This window comes from Pyrus communis, chromosome 1, assembly GCF_041283825.1.
Source record: "Pyrus communis isolate YQ-2024b chromosome 1, ASM4128382v1, whole genome shotgun sequence".
In the NCBI taxonomy this organism is placed as follows: domain Eukaryota; kingdom Viridiplantae; phylum Streptophyta; class Magnoliopsida; order Rosales; family Rosaceae; genus Pyrus; species Pyrus communis.
Window position 1 is genome coordinate 1,907,677 of NC_142565.1, and position 18,459 is coordinate 1,926,135.

Below are 18,459 nucleotides of genomic sequence, written 5' to 3' on the forward strand. Positions count from 1 at the left end.
CTTAAATTTCATACGGCACATTCTGATTCGATTACTATAAATAACATAATAGTGGTAATAAAATGTTGAAATGCTTCTATAAATCTTCTCGATCCCAAAAAAACAAACTACAACTGTAAAACCACAAGTTGATCTTTTAAAAAACAAAAAAACACAAAAACAAATTAGCATACGCAATACATAATGAATATCGTACTTTGTTTTAGAAAACAAATCTAGTGAGAATCTCATTTAATTAAAATCTGAGGAAATGTGCATTTGGTTACTAAATTCCACAATCCCTTTGCAAATGGAAGGATATCATTGGCTAGTGAAATCCATCTAAATCTCTCCATGTTTTCCACTCCAAATCCCACAATAAAATGTATAATTTGGTAAAAAGAAAAAGAATTAGAAAGAGGAAGGAAATTTCCTAAACATCTCCTACGCATTTTTTAACTTTTATTCCACGGAAAGAACCCCAACAACCGCAAGCACAAGCCCAGTGGGCCCCACTCGCCCGAAAAGTCTACAAAATATTCTCCTTCCACTATCGTCCAAAGGAAACAGCCAACTAGCATCTTCCAACCGCGGCCCCCGCTAAATAAGAGAAATTGTGTCGGACTGTCACATGATATTACGATCAAGGACGGGATCAATGAAGGCTCACTAGGGTCATATGCTTCCACTCAAGTGATTCATTTGTTAAGTTGTAGACTACAATTATATAATACACACGCATTATTTTTTAAGAAAATATATGTACCTAGTATCCAACATACTTTCATATTGCGTATACTTCATATCAAATATTATATGAGCAAAAGTGCTCTTGTTCTGTCATTCAAACTGAAAAATCTCACTCTTGCGTAATTATGTATTAATATTTTTCTTATCATTTTGCTACTTTCTACTACTACACTGAATTTTTTGTAACATTGGAATTGTGAATTTGTGATACATTATCATTTGAACTTATCTCTATTTTCATATTGGTTCTAAGCCCTACTATAATAAGATTTTCTTAATTGATTTTCGCGTTGCCCCCATTAAAAGAAATTTCTAGCTCCATCTCTGATTACGATACTTGAATCTATCAACTTCATCATTCGAAGAGTTCCTTTTTTTCTTCTATTCTTTGAACAAACGATAGTATAGGGAGGGGATGTGCTTAGTCTCACAATATACTAGTAATAATGTGATTCAAATTCGTTGTTAGTGAGAATCGAACATACGATCTCGCACTTACAAGTGAAAAGAAATATCACTAAACTGTAGTACTAAGTGACTCGTCCGAAGAGTCCTTTGTTTTGAACACTCATCACGTGATTGTTTGGCCAAGGCTCATCGGATGGCACCAAAAGACAATGGTATGATCGGAATGCATGATGGCCCTAAGTAAGATGTTCTTATGACTGTTCACAAGAGTCAGTTACACTCTACAACTTTACCATATCGTCCGATCATATAACAATATCACATGACGATTTCGCTATCTCGCTACGAATTCTTCCACCAAGACGGACTCCACAATCAACAAACCAAACTCCACAATATGCAACCCCATTGGTGAAGCGTCACATCGTTTCCACCAAGACGGACTCCACAGTCAACAAACCAAACTCCACAATATGCAACCCCATTGGTGAAGCGTCACATCGTTTCCACCAAGACGGACTCCACAGTCAACAAACCAAACTCCACAATATGCAACCCCATTGGTGAAGCATCAAATCGCTTTCGGCGTAAGCAACTAGTCCTCCTAAAGTTTTGACTTTTGCTGCTGAGCCCCTAAGATCACTTTCGGTGTAAGCAACTAGTCCTCCTAGAGTTTTGACTTTGCTTCTGAGCCCCTGAAATTTGGTGCTTTAAAAGTTTGTGCCCATATTTGTATTTGTATTCCACTTTGTGACAAAAAATAAAACGGAATCGGGCAACCTGCTTTGAAAGAACATCTGCAAGTATTTTAAGAAAGGGTGCTGCTATCCCTTTTCACTTTTTACACACTCAACTGTAAACTTTATTCTCTGATCGTTTTCAATCCAATTTACTCGACGGTCGGAAATTAAGAGGGTTGTATGAAATATAAAAACGAGTGTGTCGATTTTGGTCAATTTACTCAACTGTAACCCTTCCTCGGCAGGGTTACCAGTCATCAAGCATCTTTTAATCCCTTGCGTGCGGCAGCTCAAAAGGAAAGCATCTGATGGTTGCCCCGGTTTTTTCTTTTGCTTTTAACTCTTCTTCGTTGTTGTGTGAATCATTTGCAGCTTTCAAAGTACACATACCTAGCCGACCAAGGATCTCTCGCCCATTTGCCCTGGGAGATTGCAACTTTGAGTTCATATGAATTCACATTCACAATATTGCTGCAAATAAACATTCTTATTGTCAATGCCTCTACTAATTTTCCAATAAAAAAACACATATCTAACCGAGAGCATAGGCAAGGCCCTGTTTAACCCGGCTTTCTTACTAGTTCTTGTAATGAAGGTAACTATAGAGATGTTTTATAAAACTCCGAGGAGGAGACGAGGAATAAACGCCAAAGCAAGAAAACAACGACGTCTACATATTTTTGTACAATGCATAAAGATCTCCAACTTCAGAGCTTCACCTGTATCGGTGCAATTTACTGACAGCCCATGAAGCTTGCCACACATGTTGCCTCTGTCTACTTTCATCAGTAAACTGCATGCATAGATTTTGGTCAATTTATGTTCCACTGCCTCAGAAAGACCAGTATAAATGAGGCTTTGATTTGTTGAAGCATCTGGAAGTACCTGTGTTTCGAAGGCACAAGAAAATTTCTGCCCAAGATTATGGCTGGTTCCGGCCTGTAGGCTGTAATGCCTTCCGGTCATTCATCATATCCTTTTCGTATAGGTCCTAACAGCACCAGCAAATGTTTCGATTATGTGATGTCCCTCCTGCCATAGAAGCCCAAGAGTCCTCACAAAAGGTTTCGTTCGCAACTCCCATCTCGTGACATTTGCGCTGAAGAAGATTAGACTTCACTTCATCGAGACCAAAGCTTATACAAAAAATTCCTCCAAAGAAAATTGAAGCACTTCAAATAACGTGACAAAACAAGTGCGGTACCTGGTTTACCATAAGGGGAAGATCATGGTAACTATGAATCCACTGGGTGAATATGTGACCATGGTTTCACTCGTGGCTCAAACCTGCCGGAGCCTCAACAAGTGCAATAATCAAAGCTAACACCTTAAATCATATGTACTCAATAACATATACAATCAAATACAAATAATGCGAGAAATAATGCGAGAATACAACAACAGTTACTGATGGAAATACATACGACACGTTTCTCTTCGAGCTCCTTCCTCCTCCTATGGTCACAAGTGCTAATTCCAACATGGCTAAGCTTCTTTCTCTGTAAACGAGTAAGGTATAAACTGCAGCATTCCAAATTTATCAAAAAAACTCAGAATTTAAACTTTTAAGGTCCAAGTCCAAGGTGGGATGCGAGAGGATACACTATTGAATTTGTAGTTAGGGTCCAAGTCCAAGGAGTTTGTGTTTAAGGCCGATTGCGCCTTGTTTCTAACTCATCCAACCGAAGCCCCTTAGAAAACTTGGCAGCTTCTGTTTGACAAAAGGTTGAAGTCCAATATAAATATGGATCTAGTTCCCATCCAAACAATAAAATAGTTTTAGTCCTATGGCACTGTGCTCAATTTTATGCATAGGTTTCCTAGAGTTTATTTTCACGTCTTCCTCCATCCTTTTAGAGCAGATCCAGCTTATGAAGGGCCCATCAGGGCAACTTCCTATTGAATCCCCTCTAATGAACCCTAACTTTGCTTTTAATAAACAGTAATTGCCTTTTGCATATCCACCCCTAACTGAATAGTCATGGCAATAGATAATAAAATATTAGTATTTTTTATTTTATAAAATAATAAAAAATAATTTTATTTGTAATTTCGGATAAGATTTTTAATTCTTCTCGTTGTGCCATATATCATTATCCGAAAAAATAATTTTTGGTGATAGATTTCAATAAGATTTTTATCAAATGTCGTCGTGCCACGTGTCCTTACATTTTCAGAATCGTTGATGATATATTTCTAATAAGATTTTTAACCAATCAAATTGCGCCACGTGTCGCAATCTGTTTACAATTTTTAAGGATAGATTTCGATCAGATTTTTAACGAATGACGGCATGCCACGTGGCATTATCTACAACCTAATCTTTTTTTTTCCTCCATATAACCCACTATCCATCCAAAGAAATTACACACCAAAATCAAAATCTCTATCATTATTCATAGTTTTTGCTTCATTCTTACAATGTCTTATTCAAGGATGTTGTTGAAAATCGATGAGTAAGAGAAAGAATTGTTTAAGCAAGGGTCAATTTCCAGGTGGGCAAAAATGAGATGGAAGAGGAAGAGGATGATGAGCGTAGAAGGAGAGATGATGAAGCAAGAAGCCGCCAAAGAGCCTCACATTTCCGTCGAGTCATCCAAGTTTTGGCTCAAATCTCCAGGCCCAACTGTTCCGCAAACATTGATAGAAGCAGGCAACGACAAGGTACAGATGGGCTGGAGCAAGGAGCTAGGGGGCCCCTCTCACTCGGACCCCTCTCAGTCCAATCACCCGCATGAGCCGGAGTAAGGAGCTAGAGCAATTGGATAAAAAAAAATCAGCCCGTCCACCGGGCTATCACATACAATGGACTTGCTCTTAGCCTTGAGCCTTTTATCTCGTTATCCCACCTTCCTCTACCCCTTGTGTAAGAAAAAAGGTTGATGTCCAATAATTGCCTGAAAAGTATGTTTTGTGGAAAAGAATTTATATTTATAATATGTTTGCCAAACAAAAAAGATATTTTGACTTCAGGGGGAGCTGCTGCTGCTGCTGGGGGGTTCCTTTTTGCAGTGAGATAGCAGTGAATAGGGTCTTAATTCAACCTCACTTTTGGGTGACACAACAAGTGAGCGATAATTCAACCCATCAAATCCAACACTCCTCATATCATTATTACCTTTTTTTTTGTGGGCAGGCACATAGCCTAATTTCTCTTTTTTATTTTCTTCACTTCCTCATTTTAAAAAAAAATTTAACGAAAAATTTCTAATATTATTTATTTTAATAAAAAATTATATTTTTAATATTAAAAAGTTAACCATGATATTATTCAATTTATCCTTTATTTTATCCTTATCATTAAAATTCAAAATTTTCAAACACTTTTCATTAATTTTCTTCATTTAAAATGTTAAGTCAATGCTTCCCTCCCCTCACCTCTATTTATTTCTTTATGAATGCTATTAATTTTCTTCTTCTTTTTTCTACTTTTACCCATACAATACAATACCAGAGGCATTTTCATTTTACTTTCTCAGGTTCCATTCTTATCTTGCAGTGTTGTATATTATTTGAATTGTTTAATTTCTCGGCTAAATTTGAAATCTTTAGGCAATCCAACTGTCATCAAACAAATTAACAAGCTATGTTGATTACTTGAATGTTGAAATTTTAACAATGTTAATCAAACGGTTAAACGATTTGTGAGAATATGAAGATAGAAGAATCTCACATCGGTGAAAGGAGAAATCTTACAATGGCTTATAAGAGGTTGAGTTATTCTCCAAATTGTCAATTGGTTTTATGATAGAACTCCAACTTTTTTATAGGTTGTCCCCTATGAGAAGCCCAACGGGCACATGTACTTCACTTCACTTGGTTTGTGTTGTCCCCGTGTTAGGCCATCTCCAACCGAAGGGTTTAGAGGGCCAGAGGGCCGAAAATCTTCTCCAACCAAGGGCTAGGCCAGAGGGCTGTGGAATCTGAGAGGGCACCAAGGAATCAGAGAGGACTAAAGGGCCAGAAAATTCAGTTTTCCTATCGGTTATAACCGACATGAATGCTTAAGAAAAAATTCAAATGCAACGGCTAGCTGACGTCAGCTAGCCGTTGCATTTGATTTTATTATTTTTTATATAGTTTTATTATTATTTTTATTTACAAATTTTTTTTTATAGTTTTATTATTATTTTTTTAATTCTATTTTTTTTCCTATAACTTTTATTTTACAAAATTTGTTTCATTTTTTTTCTATAACTTCTATTTCACAAAATTGCTTTATTTTATTTTAAATTCTATTTTTATCCTATAACTTCTATTTCACAAAATTTGTTTCATATTTTTTTTAAATTATATTTTTTTCCTATAACGGCTACCAACTTCTATGTTAGCTACTAACGGCTAGCTGACGTCACTTAGCCGTTGGATTTGAATTTAAGTTGTAGTTTTTAAATAATAAATGATGTTTGGCCCTATGGTCCTTTGGCCCTCGGTTGGATACGATTTTTTGTGGTAGGGCTAAAACGAGCCATCTGGCCCTCGGTTGGAGACGGAGGCAAATATGGCCCTGTACTGTTCATTAAAATATTAATATCTTGGAGAATCTTGAAGGCCAGAGGGCTAAAACGAGCCATCTGGGCCAGCCCTCAGTTGGAGATGGCCTTAGGTCCTGTGTTAGGCTTAAAAATGCGTCACATGTGAGATGATGGTGTGTGAGGATGTGAATATAAAAGAGTCTCACATTGGTGAAATGAGAAACCTTAGAAGGGCTTATAAGAAATTAAGTTACTCTCCAAATTGTCACTTTTTATAATAAGATCTCAACTTTCTTCACAATTATTAATGTTTTTTTTTTTTTTTTTTTTTTTTTTGCAAAGGTTGTTAAAGAGTGGCCTATATATTATACAACTCCACAATCAAGCAACATTACAAGATAAAAATATTCTGAGTGAGGAAGTTGCCGACATTCCGAAATTAATTAGGTTAAAATGAGTACTTATCTGTAGCAGCATCAGCATCATCTAGCAAGTAGCCAGCAAATCATGCACTCTCCGTATTTTGCTTGAATGCTTTTAAGATTGCTTGCCAAATACATATATGACATCGCCAAACTTATCAATTCGTCGTCCTTACTATAAATGTGTATTTAATTATCAACATCCCATAATTATAATATTAGCTTACGATAAATGGATTGCCAACAACTGAAAAACAAGTGTGTATAGTGAGCACCTTGTATGAAAAAGACACTTGTTTTGGAGAATTTTTCTCACGCGATGCTAACACGGTTCGACATAATAAGTGTCACAATATAATTAGTTGAATTTTTTTTTCAAGTTTTCAGTCAATTATACTAATACATTTTGTATATCAGACCGTATTCTCGATACTGAAAAATATCTCATTGTTTTGGGGCAGAAGAAACATATTGGCAAGTTGCAACAAAATTCTTCAAATATGAAGTAAAAATAAATTAAAGAAAAAGTTTGAGAAAGATAGTCTCGAGGGAATGATGAAATATGACATGACCATAAAAAAGGTGATGTGGTACTACCCAATCGGCACGAGAGACATTATTTACTGAATCCATAAACATTTAAAAACGCAATAGGTTTGTTGTCGGCAGCCAAATCACACATGTTAATATATATTGATTTTAAAGAATTCTCAAAAGACCTTTAAATGTATATTTCTCAAATTCCGAGTGATTCTGAAACTATCTTTGTTCCAATGTACTTCCGCCACTAGACTCGATTGCATTGTGCTCCACCCATGCATACACACACAAACGAAATACATTTAATCGCACAAATCACATCTTAATTAATTTTAATTTGACATAACCGTTGGAAACCATTCTTTATTTAATGAATTTATTAAAGAGAATTTTAAAGAAAAGCTCCTCGTAATATTTAATTTAACGAAAAACCACATTTTTACATTAAAAAGTCAATCCTGGTATTATTCACTTTACCATTTATTTTGTTATTTTCGTTAAAACTCAAAATTTTCAAACTCTTTTAATTAATTTTCCTTTTATTAAAACAATATACCCTAAAAGTGATTTTTTTTATTTTCTTTAATAACAATAGAAATCATGTGATATTAAAAATCAATTAAACCATTTCGTATTGGACTATAAATAATTATAAACCATGCATGATCTCCTTTTCATGCCATCTTCTAATTTAATACCAAAAGATCCTCAAATCTTCCCCAACCAATTCACGAGCGACATATTTTTGACCAATATATATAGGCTAATTTGGAAGTATTGTAAAAATGACTAAAAGCGTATTAAGATAAATGTTTTTTGGTTTCAAAAACACTTAGAAGTGCTTTTTGCGAAAAAAAAAAAAAAAACATTTAAGAGCTTTTCCGTGATTTACTTACATTTTAATTAAGAATTTGTTCAAAAAATATTTTCATAAAAAAACTTTCAACCACTTTAAAAGCACATCCAAACGAACTCTTAAACAAATCAAGAATGAAATGTTTGGTAAATAACCATTCACATAGTTCCAAGAGATTTTTATAGTATGAACAAAACACACGTAACATTGTTTACAACGTAAGCAATTGCATAGCAAAATCTTAGATTACAAGGTGAATAACGCACATCAAGCACTTCTTTGCCATACCACATTTGTGTTCTCCTAGTATCCAATAGGAAACCGACACGTCCGTGAACAAATAACTAGGTTTTCCTAAAACACATAATATCCAATAAAATAAAAACAAAAGGAAAAATACACCAGTGGAGCCACCATGGTTGGTAGTTGGTAGCAAGGCCAGACTCATTCCTCAATAACTCAGACGCCTCATGTTTTGAGTTTCTTTTTTGAGATTGCATAATTACATTGGAATATCATTATTTTGACGTGCTCGTTTCATGTAAGTTATTAACTACAATATACCACGCCAGAATTCGAAACTCGCACATGCCCAAAACCAAAAACCCGAAACCAAACGAGAATCATAAATGTACCACCATATGATCGCTCGGTGATTGGAAACAAATTTCAAACCCGTATAATACACGACATATCCTAAGTTCGATTCCTAATACTGATGAACCACGTAACAATGGTTAAAAAAGTCTGAAATATTTTTGTAAAAATAGGCTGCCTTGACGACGAGACCACTACCTTTTTCATTTTTACGAAAAAAAAATAAAAAAACGAGAATCATAAATGCAGTGGGCACAAGAATTTTCATGGAATCCAAACACTCCTCAAATTTTTATTTGAATTTCGTTTTGGTGGGGCCTTTTTCTCCTTTTGGCAGCATTTTTCCCCTTTCCATTTTCTCAGGAAAGCCTACATAATAATCAGAAAATAAAGTATTTTTTATAACAATTAGCCAGAAATTAAAATTAAATAAAAACAAAAATAAAAAAATAAAAGAAAAATGAGTGAAGTTAACGCCAAGCGGATGCGACGGTGAGAGTGCGGCTTATCCAACCAAAGCAAACACCTCCATTCTCTTCTTTAACCGTGAACGCCGAGTTGACTCGGTTTCCCGACCCCAGTCGATTCTTCAACGACTCGGTCATGTTTGGACCCATGGGCCTCAACTCGAACCCCGCCATCCCCATGCGGGCCCGCCACTTCCCAAACACTTCACACCTTTCCACGCGATCCCTACCTTCGCAAGCGACCGAGTTCACTACCTTCCGACTCAGCGCCTCCTCCACCTTGACTCGCTCCGGGTTCTCCCTCGGCACCGTCGCCTCGATCGACTCCAGCAGGGCTCCGTAGTACGCGCAGCACTCGTTTACGCGCGCCATGAAGGGCGCGGTGTTGGTGTTGAGCTCCTGCTCGACCAGCGTCACCACACGCGGCGCCAGTCCCTTCACGCGCCGCAGGAGCTCGTCGCGGGGGTTGTCCATGGACACGCTCTCATCCGGCATGCTGTACAGTTTGAAAGCGAAATTCACGGCGATCGGCTCGTCCGGTTCGCAACCCAGCGATTCCCGGTTCAGGTCGCCGATTTTCTGGCTCACTACGTTGAATTCCAGACGGACCCCGAGTCGCTGGGCGTCTTGACTCAGTTTCTGATGGACCATTCTCAGCCTCTCCTCCCCGCCATTATCAGCGACGGTGGTGATCTTCACGACAGCGGGCCTGACATTCTGACGCGCGACGAGCGCGTGGAAAAGAAGCACGTACTGACCACCCTGCCCTATGTCGAAGTCAATCACATGAACCTTACTGGTCGCTGATTGGTCCGTCATGGTCGCTTCTAGGATTGCGAGGTTAGCGGCCATAAATCCGAGTCTGAAACACGGAGATAACTCGTAAAGCGACTGAGTCGACCCGGTATGCTCCTGCCTAAAAAGCTCCGCTATCGGAGCCGGGTTATCAATCGGGTTGACCCGAGACTTCAAAGCTAAACCCATGAACTCCAGAAGCCTTTGTTCTGAACTGGGTCTAGGATTCGCGACCTGGGTCGAATTCATCCGGGTGAGGATCTCCATAGCGGCCTCAGATTTCCCATCAGAAATAGCCGTCGCGGCTTCCATGAGTGAGTGCTTGGAACACGTGGAGGTAGCAGGAGACGCCACGGAGGACGAGGAAGACGACGACGAAGTAGGCGACGGCGAAACGGGCTTCTGGTTCTGACTCGGAGCTGCCGTACCCATCAGATTCTGTATCGTCTCGGACCACTCGCTGTTGGTTTTGGTAATGACAGAAACAGCGTCGCCTTCGTCGTCCTCGTCGTTATCGTCGAGAAGCTGTTTCTCCAACTCTTGCAGCCTGTTGCTAAACATCTTCTCGGAGTCCACACCTCGGGTCTGAACCGGATTGTTGGGAACCAGATTGTTAACATACGACATCGCCTGTGGTGCTGGCTGGTTAATGGGCTGAGGGCGGAGCTGCTGAAGCATAGGCAACCCGAATCGCTGATGAGGCAAAATCGACTCGGAGCCTGAAAGTGATGACCCAGATGAGAAGTCTATCGGAGATAACGGCGAAATCGGAGAGGAGTGCTGGAAAGTTCTGGCCTTGAGGGAGCGGAGATAGAGATTTTGGCTCGGATTCTGGTGGGGGTTGTAGTGGTTCTGCTGCTGGGCTTGGAACTCCGCGAGCGTCCGCTTTCCAATGAGACCGGCTGCTGGGTTTTGGGTTTGGGGTTGGAATTGTGTTTGGCGAGCGATCTGGGATGCGGTGGGGTCGAGGAACAGGCCGGGGAGCTGGGATCGGTGGAAGGGATTGTTCTGAGATGGGTTGTGGCCGTTCATGGCTGCGGCGATGGAGATGGATCGCCCGTTTGGGTAGAAGTCAGGAACGCCGCTGCCTCTTCCGCCGTTGTAACCGCTCGATTGCATTTTTGTTTCCTGTCTGGGTTTCTGAGAGCGAGGAAGGGAAAAAGGCTAAAAGTGGTGGGTTTTGAAGAAACGCATGGAAGGAGAAGAAGAGACAGTTTCGGCTTCTCTCTCTCTCTCTCTCTCTCTCTCTCTCTCTCTCTCTCTATCGCCTTGAATTCATTTGTAATTGCGATGAAATTGATTACAACTCGGGCAGATTCCAACTCTAGAGAGAGAAAGTGAGAGGAGAGAGAAAGTGAGTTGCTTTTCGTCCTGGTTTTTGGTTTTTTAGTTGTCTTCCCTTTTCGTTTTTAAATCTGAAATTCCGAAATGCATCCACGCGAGTATGTACGCCATCCAATTCCGGCCGTTGGATTTTCTTTTGGGGCTCGATCTGTGACGATGGACGGTGTTCATTACGCGTAGATATACTCTTCCACGCGCACCTCATACTTTCCGTTTTGAATTTACAATCAGAGGACCCGCACGAGATTGAAGGGAGCGTGGATGCACGTACCAACATAACATATAAGTATGTAAAATGCTAAATAGCTGTTTGATAATCATTTTGTTTTTAATTTTCAGCTTTTGTTTTCACTTTCATTTTTTAAAATTGAACGAAAATCGAAGTCTTGTTTAAAATTGAACAAAAATTGAAATCTTATTTGGTAATTATTTTTAATTTTTAATATTTTTTTTAAAACTGAAGATTGAAAACCAAAAACTCTAAATTACTTTCTTAAGTTTACTTTTTAGCTTTTAGTATATCTATTTCTTTAAATTGAAAACTAAAATGGCTACCAAATAAGATTTCAGTTTTCAAAAATATGAAAACTAAAAATTAAATGGTTATTAAACGATCCATAAACTTACATTTATTTCTGCTCCAACACACTATATTTAATTATGTTCTTATTGTCATTTATTTCATTTTATATGTAGTTCCTCTATTTTCTCCACGAATTTGTCATCCACAGTCGATTTCTACCTAATTTCTGTCTTGGCTATTGTAAATGACTAATTTCTCGGATGTCGACATGTTTACTCATATTCTAACCAAATTTTCATTCCATAAAGTCATATTATTGTCATTAAAATTATTTGTTTGTCACCCTTCCTTAATGTTATTTTATACTTTTATACTTGGTCTTTATTGAAATTTAACAATTTTTTAAGAAAAATGCATAAAATTATGAGTAGATATTACCACATTTGAGGGGGGAAAAAAGTTTATTAATGATTACTTAGAATAATTTGATCAAAATAGGAGTTAAATGGCAATCAAAACAGCTCTGGCGATGATAAATCACACGATGGTAGTTAGAGGATAAAATTTCTCTACATTTTTTTCAATCCCTGAAAAAGTGAATTATCGTTACGAAGTCATAAACTGGTCGTTCGATTCATGAAAAATAGACAAAACATTCCAAAATGTAAAGGAGGAATTTGAGGAGCGTGCACTCACACGCTGCCTGGCGAGGTGGGGGTTGTGTATTTCGTTTGAGTGAATAAGATGATCTTTATTCGGCAGTGATCATTTGACACGACAGTTACGAAGTATTCCAAAAGGCCTTCGACCGGAGACCCGAATGCAATCCAGAACACCACGGAAGCGACCCCCCGACCACGTGTGGCGAATGGTGTTGAGCTGTGAGGCTGCGTTATGTGACCGCCCCCGTCACTGGAGAAGTCACGCTGTGCTAGCTCGCGGATTCGAAATTCTGGTTGCTGGTTTGTCGTGACGGACGATTCCCGGTTGACTCTTGGTGGGTTTACGGACACGCGTCCGTTTCTGTAGAACAGGGGTTTACGTATGAATGTGGTGATTTAACCTGAATTTTGTCTACGTCGCCAACCCCCAACCATTAGAATTTTTTGGCTCTGACACAATTAGACTTTTTTAATTAATAAAAACAGAACGACATATTGCTAACATAGAGTGAAGATTCTTATCGGATTTTCTCTATGAGTATTTTAAGGATTTTTAAATTACATTTGTTTATAGTACATAATACGGTAATAAATCATTGTAAATTTTTATTTAAAATTGAATATAAACAGTACCTGACGAAAACTGGTCTCATGATGCACGATGAACAAATGTAATTGGAGGATCCCGAGATTCTCACAAAGAGAATTCGGCGAAGATCCTTTCTTGCTAAAATATACAGCTGCTCCAACTCTTTTAAGCTTCAACATAAAATCACAAAGGGTTGTGTAACTGACAAAGTAGATGATTAAGAGTTGGTTTGATCTTTGCATTTGAAGTTTTGAGTTCGATTCTTCTTCTTTTACCGCTTATATCTAAATGCTTTGGCATGTCAATTATATGGCTACAAGACTTGAATGAGATGAATAATAATTTTAAATAGTAAGAGTCAATTAAGGTATGCATAATGCAATTAGCATTAAGGGTGCAATTTGAGTTCGTTCAACCTGAATTTGTGCATGTTTAATCTGATTTCAAACCTGATTGGATGAGTTAAAATCAAGTAAAAAAGGGCCCAAATCCAACCCGATTAATTATTGGGTTGATGTTTTACCAGCCAATGTCAACCCAAACTTAACCTGATTTCTAACTCGAATTGTTCATGCACATATTATGTGTCCCACTTCATAATACATAAGCTATATACAAGTTTAAGAGGGCTATACTTGAAATTCATTGTTTGATTTTCATTTGCAGATGAATGATTGTGACGTGTAAAACTGAATTTTAAATAATTTTGACGTTATTTGGTTCAAAATTTGAGATTTATCTTACAAAATAATGCCTTACAAGATTGAACTTAATAAAGTTGGGCAAATCCGAATCCAACACGGGTAAGTCCAAGCTCAATTTAAATATGTACCTGAACCCAACTCAAACCGAATTAGTAATGTTGAGTTATGGTTGGGTTGACCATCTAACCTGCCCAAGGTGTACCCCTAGTAAGTATTCAAGACTTATTTTAACATCTTAATGCATAATTGATAGTAGATTTTATGGATTTTCCTGCTCCAAATCACTAAAAAAATTAAAAGTTTAGTAATTTGGTTGTGACATTATAATTGTCACACAACTTGTTACCTGATGAAATGATGGTTTATGTTTATATAAATTTTCCGAATAGATTATAGTGTGCTCAAGAAATGAGGTTTCATGACCCACCATCATGGATGGGTTTGGCCAAGTTCTTGTAGTTCCAACTTTATGATGGTGAACCGAACCTAGAATAATTTAGTTTATATATTAGGTACATGAATATCCATTGCATGTGCGTGGCCACAAATTATGTTCAAATTAAGCGCATAGTAATGTTGTACGTGTAATTAATATTTTTGGGGAGTTACAAACAAATAAATAACCTGTTTGATAAGTCCTAAACTTATGTATTGCTTGTTGAACTTAAAATTAAACTATTTTAGAAAATCGTTTAAAAGTGTTTTTAAAATAGCTGAAAGTTTTTTCGGTAAAAATATTTTTAAAACAAATATTTAGTAAAAATTCAAATGAATCATGGAAAAACATTTTAAGTTCTTTTAGAATCTAACAATATTTTTGCTAAAAGCGCTTTCAGTCATTTTAAAACCACTTTCAAATAAGCTCTAATTCTCTAGCCTATTCTCGAATCATAAAGATTCAACCGTTTTCTATGTAAACATATATGTTAACCACTTCCTTTCAACCCAAGGTATTTGGGTTTTTACTCTCAAATGCAAGTGAATAAGTAGAATATACAGCTCATGTCAAAATATTTTCTTATTCGTTTTCTGGAACAAGTCATTTTAGACATTTTTCTCTTTTTTTTTTTTCCTGAGATAATATATGTCGCTTGTTGAATGAGATATCATTTTACCTAATTGATGTAAGAATCAACTCATACTTCATCATTACATCATCCAAAATTTTCTTACATAATCCAACTTTTATTTTGGGTAACACAAGCATATATTACTCAATTATTTATCTGGGACCCCAAAAATGGATATTTGCGTGGGAACAAAATTATAAAGTGAGACATGGTAGATTGGTGATTATTAATGTTATCCCTTCCAATTCTACTATATACACTCTTTGAAGAGGAGCTTTAACTTGAAATCTGCCATATTTAAGAATACATACATACATACATACATATATGTAGGGGATATGATCCTCTCTGGATCCAATCCATTTGGATCGTCAGGATCTCACCCGCCCAGCTGAATTCTTCCCCCAATTCTAGGTAATTCCTTCGCTATTTTCTCTCACCATGGGTTTCGATTCAATGTTTGCTGCAGATTTCAGTTAATCTGTGAGTTTTTTAGCAGTAACAAATGGCACAATTTCAAAACAACGAGTTGAAGTACGGCGTCAACGACTACTACGACGTTGCCGACTTCGAAGACATTGACGCTTTTGCCGATAACCAGCTCCGGCGAAGCCACGACACCGACTTGGATTTTAATGAAGAAGGATTCGGAAGATGTGAATGGATGTGATCTGGAGAGGATCCTATCCCATTATATATATATATATATATATATATATATATATATATATGCGCTACTATACTGCAAATCTAATTTCTTTAACATGAAGATTGCTATCTTCATTTCATGCTTTCCTAAACCCACCCACTCTTTCGCAAAATATAAAATATTAAAAAAGATTAAAAAAAAAAAAAAAAACAAATGAAGCATTATATTCTCAAAGGATATGTCTTTGGACAAGGACATCATGCAGTGTTTTATAATATAAGATTATCGCGACACTGATTCAATTTAAGGTTGTGGTCATGATTTAGACTTATGAATTAGGTTTAGAGTTTAGTTATTTTGAGATGCATGGATTTGGATGCATATTATGCAAATTTTGCCAATGTTCATTTTTAATTGTTTGAGTATTTTTTTTCCCTATTAGTTTTGCCTTTTTTGTGTTGTTTATCAGTCATGTCGAGATTCGTGTCTTATCAACATCGTTCGTTAGTGTATTCTCGAAGTTTTTGAATAAATATCGTTCATTTGAGATGAGTTTGTAACTCAGTTAATTAAGGCATTTACTTTAATAGCCGAAGTCTAATACGATTATTATTCTGAATTCAATTCATTCTCTTTAACATTATTTAAAGATCATATATGCTAAAAAGTTACTCAATCTGGAGATTTTTTAGTCATTCATCTGCATAAAATAAATGGACAACCATCATGAAGATGCTATTTGTTATCAAAACTATTCATGGGTTTAACACGTATGGATGACTAAACGATCTCTAAAATGAATATTTGTTTGTAAATATGATCTTTAGGTGATAATAAATGTCACATCCCCGCCCGGGGCGGATCACTTCCCGGGCCCGCTCCACCACCGTAGCACGATATTGTCCGCTTTGGGCTTACCATTCCCTCACGGTTTTGTTTTTGGGAACTCACGAGCAACTTCCCAGTGGGTCACCCATCATGGGATTGCTCAAGCCCCCTTCTCGCTTAACTTCGGAGTTCCTACGGAACCCGAAGCCAGTGAGCTCCCAAAAGGCCTCGTGCTAGGTAGGGATGAGAATATATATTTAAGGATCACTCCCCTGGGTGATGTGGGATGTCACAATAAAGATAATGAATGGTTATAAACAAATATTATCTGGAAAAAATGAAGAATAAAAATTAGTAATAAGTTCCATCATATTGTCCATAGACATATTGATTGCATAACTGACAATGTGGATTTTAGTGAATAAAGAGGAGGGAGACGTTCACCATAAATTTGTTGGTACCCAATTTTAATGTACGTCCATCAAAGCATTAGTGGTTGCAACATACTCAAGGTCTCACCACATATAGTAAAATCCTACCACAATAACTATTTATGACTATATAAATAACAATTAAAAATGGGAAGTGTTATTGACATTCGAAAAATCTCATTCTACACTACTCATAATTGTATTTTTCTTTCCTAATATAGAAAGTTTGGAGTGTAGAATGAGATTTTTGGAATGCTAATAACAATTCCCTTAAAAATATTCTAATTTAATTGACTGTTGTCGAAATTACCGAGAGAAAAGATATAAACTTGAATGCAGAACAAAAAACATATTTGCTCCAACAAATGTAAAATTTTTCTTCAATAGTCCAGATTACTCAGTAGTCAATAGTACGAAAAAATGAACGATCAATGATTAAATTGAAAAAGAAAAAAAAAATATTATGTTTGCTTACTTGTTAATCTAATAGATACTAGCATAAGCATACATACTTTGTGTTCATGAACATATTTTTTTAGAAAATGAGAAGGGGAGAGAGAGAGAGTGAGAGAACGTTGGGGGAGTGTGAGATTTTTGTTTTTGGTTTTTTTTTTTTTTATAAAATATTAGAGATATTTTAACATTACTTCTAGATGAGACTTCAATAAAAAACAGTAAAATTTAGACCTGTGAAATTACATTATTGCCCATCATTTTTTTGTGTAATAAAAGATTAAGTTATTTTTTTATCATTTTTTAGTTAACAAATATAATTTCATTAATTAGTAGAGATAAAACCAAATTACCTAGTAATCTGGAGTACTGAAGACTCCCACGTAAAACTTGCTGAACTCATTTATTTTAAAGATAAATCAATTGACACATACAACTTTAATTTCTACCAATATGGTATAAAATACTTCTCCTATTACCTCACATAGGATGCTGATAAATTATCAATAAGGTCCACATTTTTTTTTCCTTTTCTTACATTTGTTTTACAATAATGCTAAAGTCTTCAATTATTCCCCCCACCCAAAAAGGAGAATGAAAAACAAAAAACCAACAAAAATAACGCCTTATCTCATTAAGTGGGAGTCAGTATATGAATCATATATCGCCGCTGCGCTCGGTTTTGTGTCAAACCTTTCGTTACCTCTAGTTACTCTATACATTTTCTTAGAGTATCTTTCCATGTTTTCTTAGGTTTTCCTTTATCCATTTCGCTCTGAGTTTCAGTCTCATAATCGGAAGACAAAAAAACAAAGAGAAAAAAAAAAGTCAGAAAAGAATCCCTATCTAAACTTGTTCATTTGGCTTAAATACAAAGCTAATTAAATTTAAATTTTGAGCATCTTTTCATTAAAAATATAATCATACAATTTGATCCGAATTTTAATTAAATATTTTGCTTGATTCTTGTTTTCATCTGGTCATGTTTAATTCAATTTCTTAATTAGAACGAAAAGTATTTGACCACTAATCCCAGTCACTACGCCACCACCCTTTCAAGTTTCAACCTCTAATCACCAACTATCTTGAACACATTGAAAATTACAAAACTGATCCCTCATGCTTGGAAGAGGTAAGATGTTGGTCAACTATGCTTTTTCATGGTGGACTTTTAGTG

At 36.6% G+C, this 18,459-nt stretch overlaps 1 protein-coding gene and 2 long non-coding RNA genes across 3 annotated transcripts; 1 reads left to right on the top strand and 2 right to left on the bottom strand.

Annotated features, from left to right (window-relative positions):
• Positions 1 to 2,042: 2,042 nt before the first annotated feature.
• LOC148698942 (uncharacterized) lies at positions 2,043 to 2,986 on the bottom strand. The gene is made up of 3 exons (XR_015951841.1): positions 2,763 to 2,986; positions 2,597 to 2,670; positions 2,043 to 2,348 (listed from the first exon to the last, which is right to left on the bottom strand). It is a non-coding gene; the product is annotated as an uncharacterized LOC148698942 (long non-coding RNA).
• Positions 2,987 to 9,028: 6,042 nt separating this feature from the next.
• On the bottom strand, positions 9,029 to 11,441 carry LOC137720064 (scarecrow-like protein 8). Its single transcript, XM_068459071.2, has one exon. The coding sequence runs from the start codon at positions 11,146 to 11,148 to the stop codon at positions 9,238 to 9,240; it is 1,911 nt and encodes a 636-aa protein (XP_068315172.2). The 5' UTR covers positions 11,149 to 11,441; the 3' UTR covers positions 9,029 to 9,237.
• Positions 11,442 to 15,070: 3,629 nt separating this feature from the next.
• LOC137719570 (uncharacterized) lies at positions 15,071 to 16,157 on the top strand. The gene is made up of 2 exons (XR_015961120.1): positions 15,071 to 15,335; positions 15,418 to 16,157. It is a non-coding gene; the product is annotated as an uncharacterized LOC137719570 (long non-coding RNA).
• Positions 16,158 to 18,459: the final 2,302 nt, after the last annotated feature.

Bases quoted from the DNA above. Each gene is read 5' to 3' on its own strand.
- LOC137720064 (XM_068459071.2), bottom strand. From the start codon at position 11,148: ATGCAATCGAGCGGTTACAACGGCGGAAGAGGCAGCGGCGTTCCTGAC.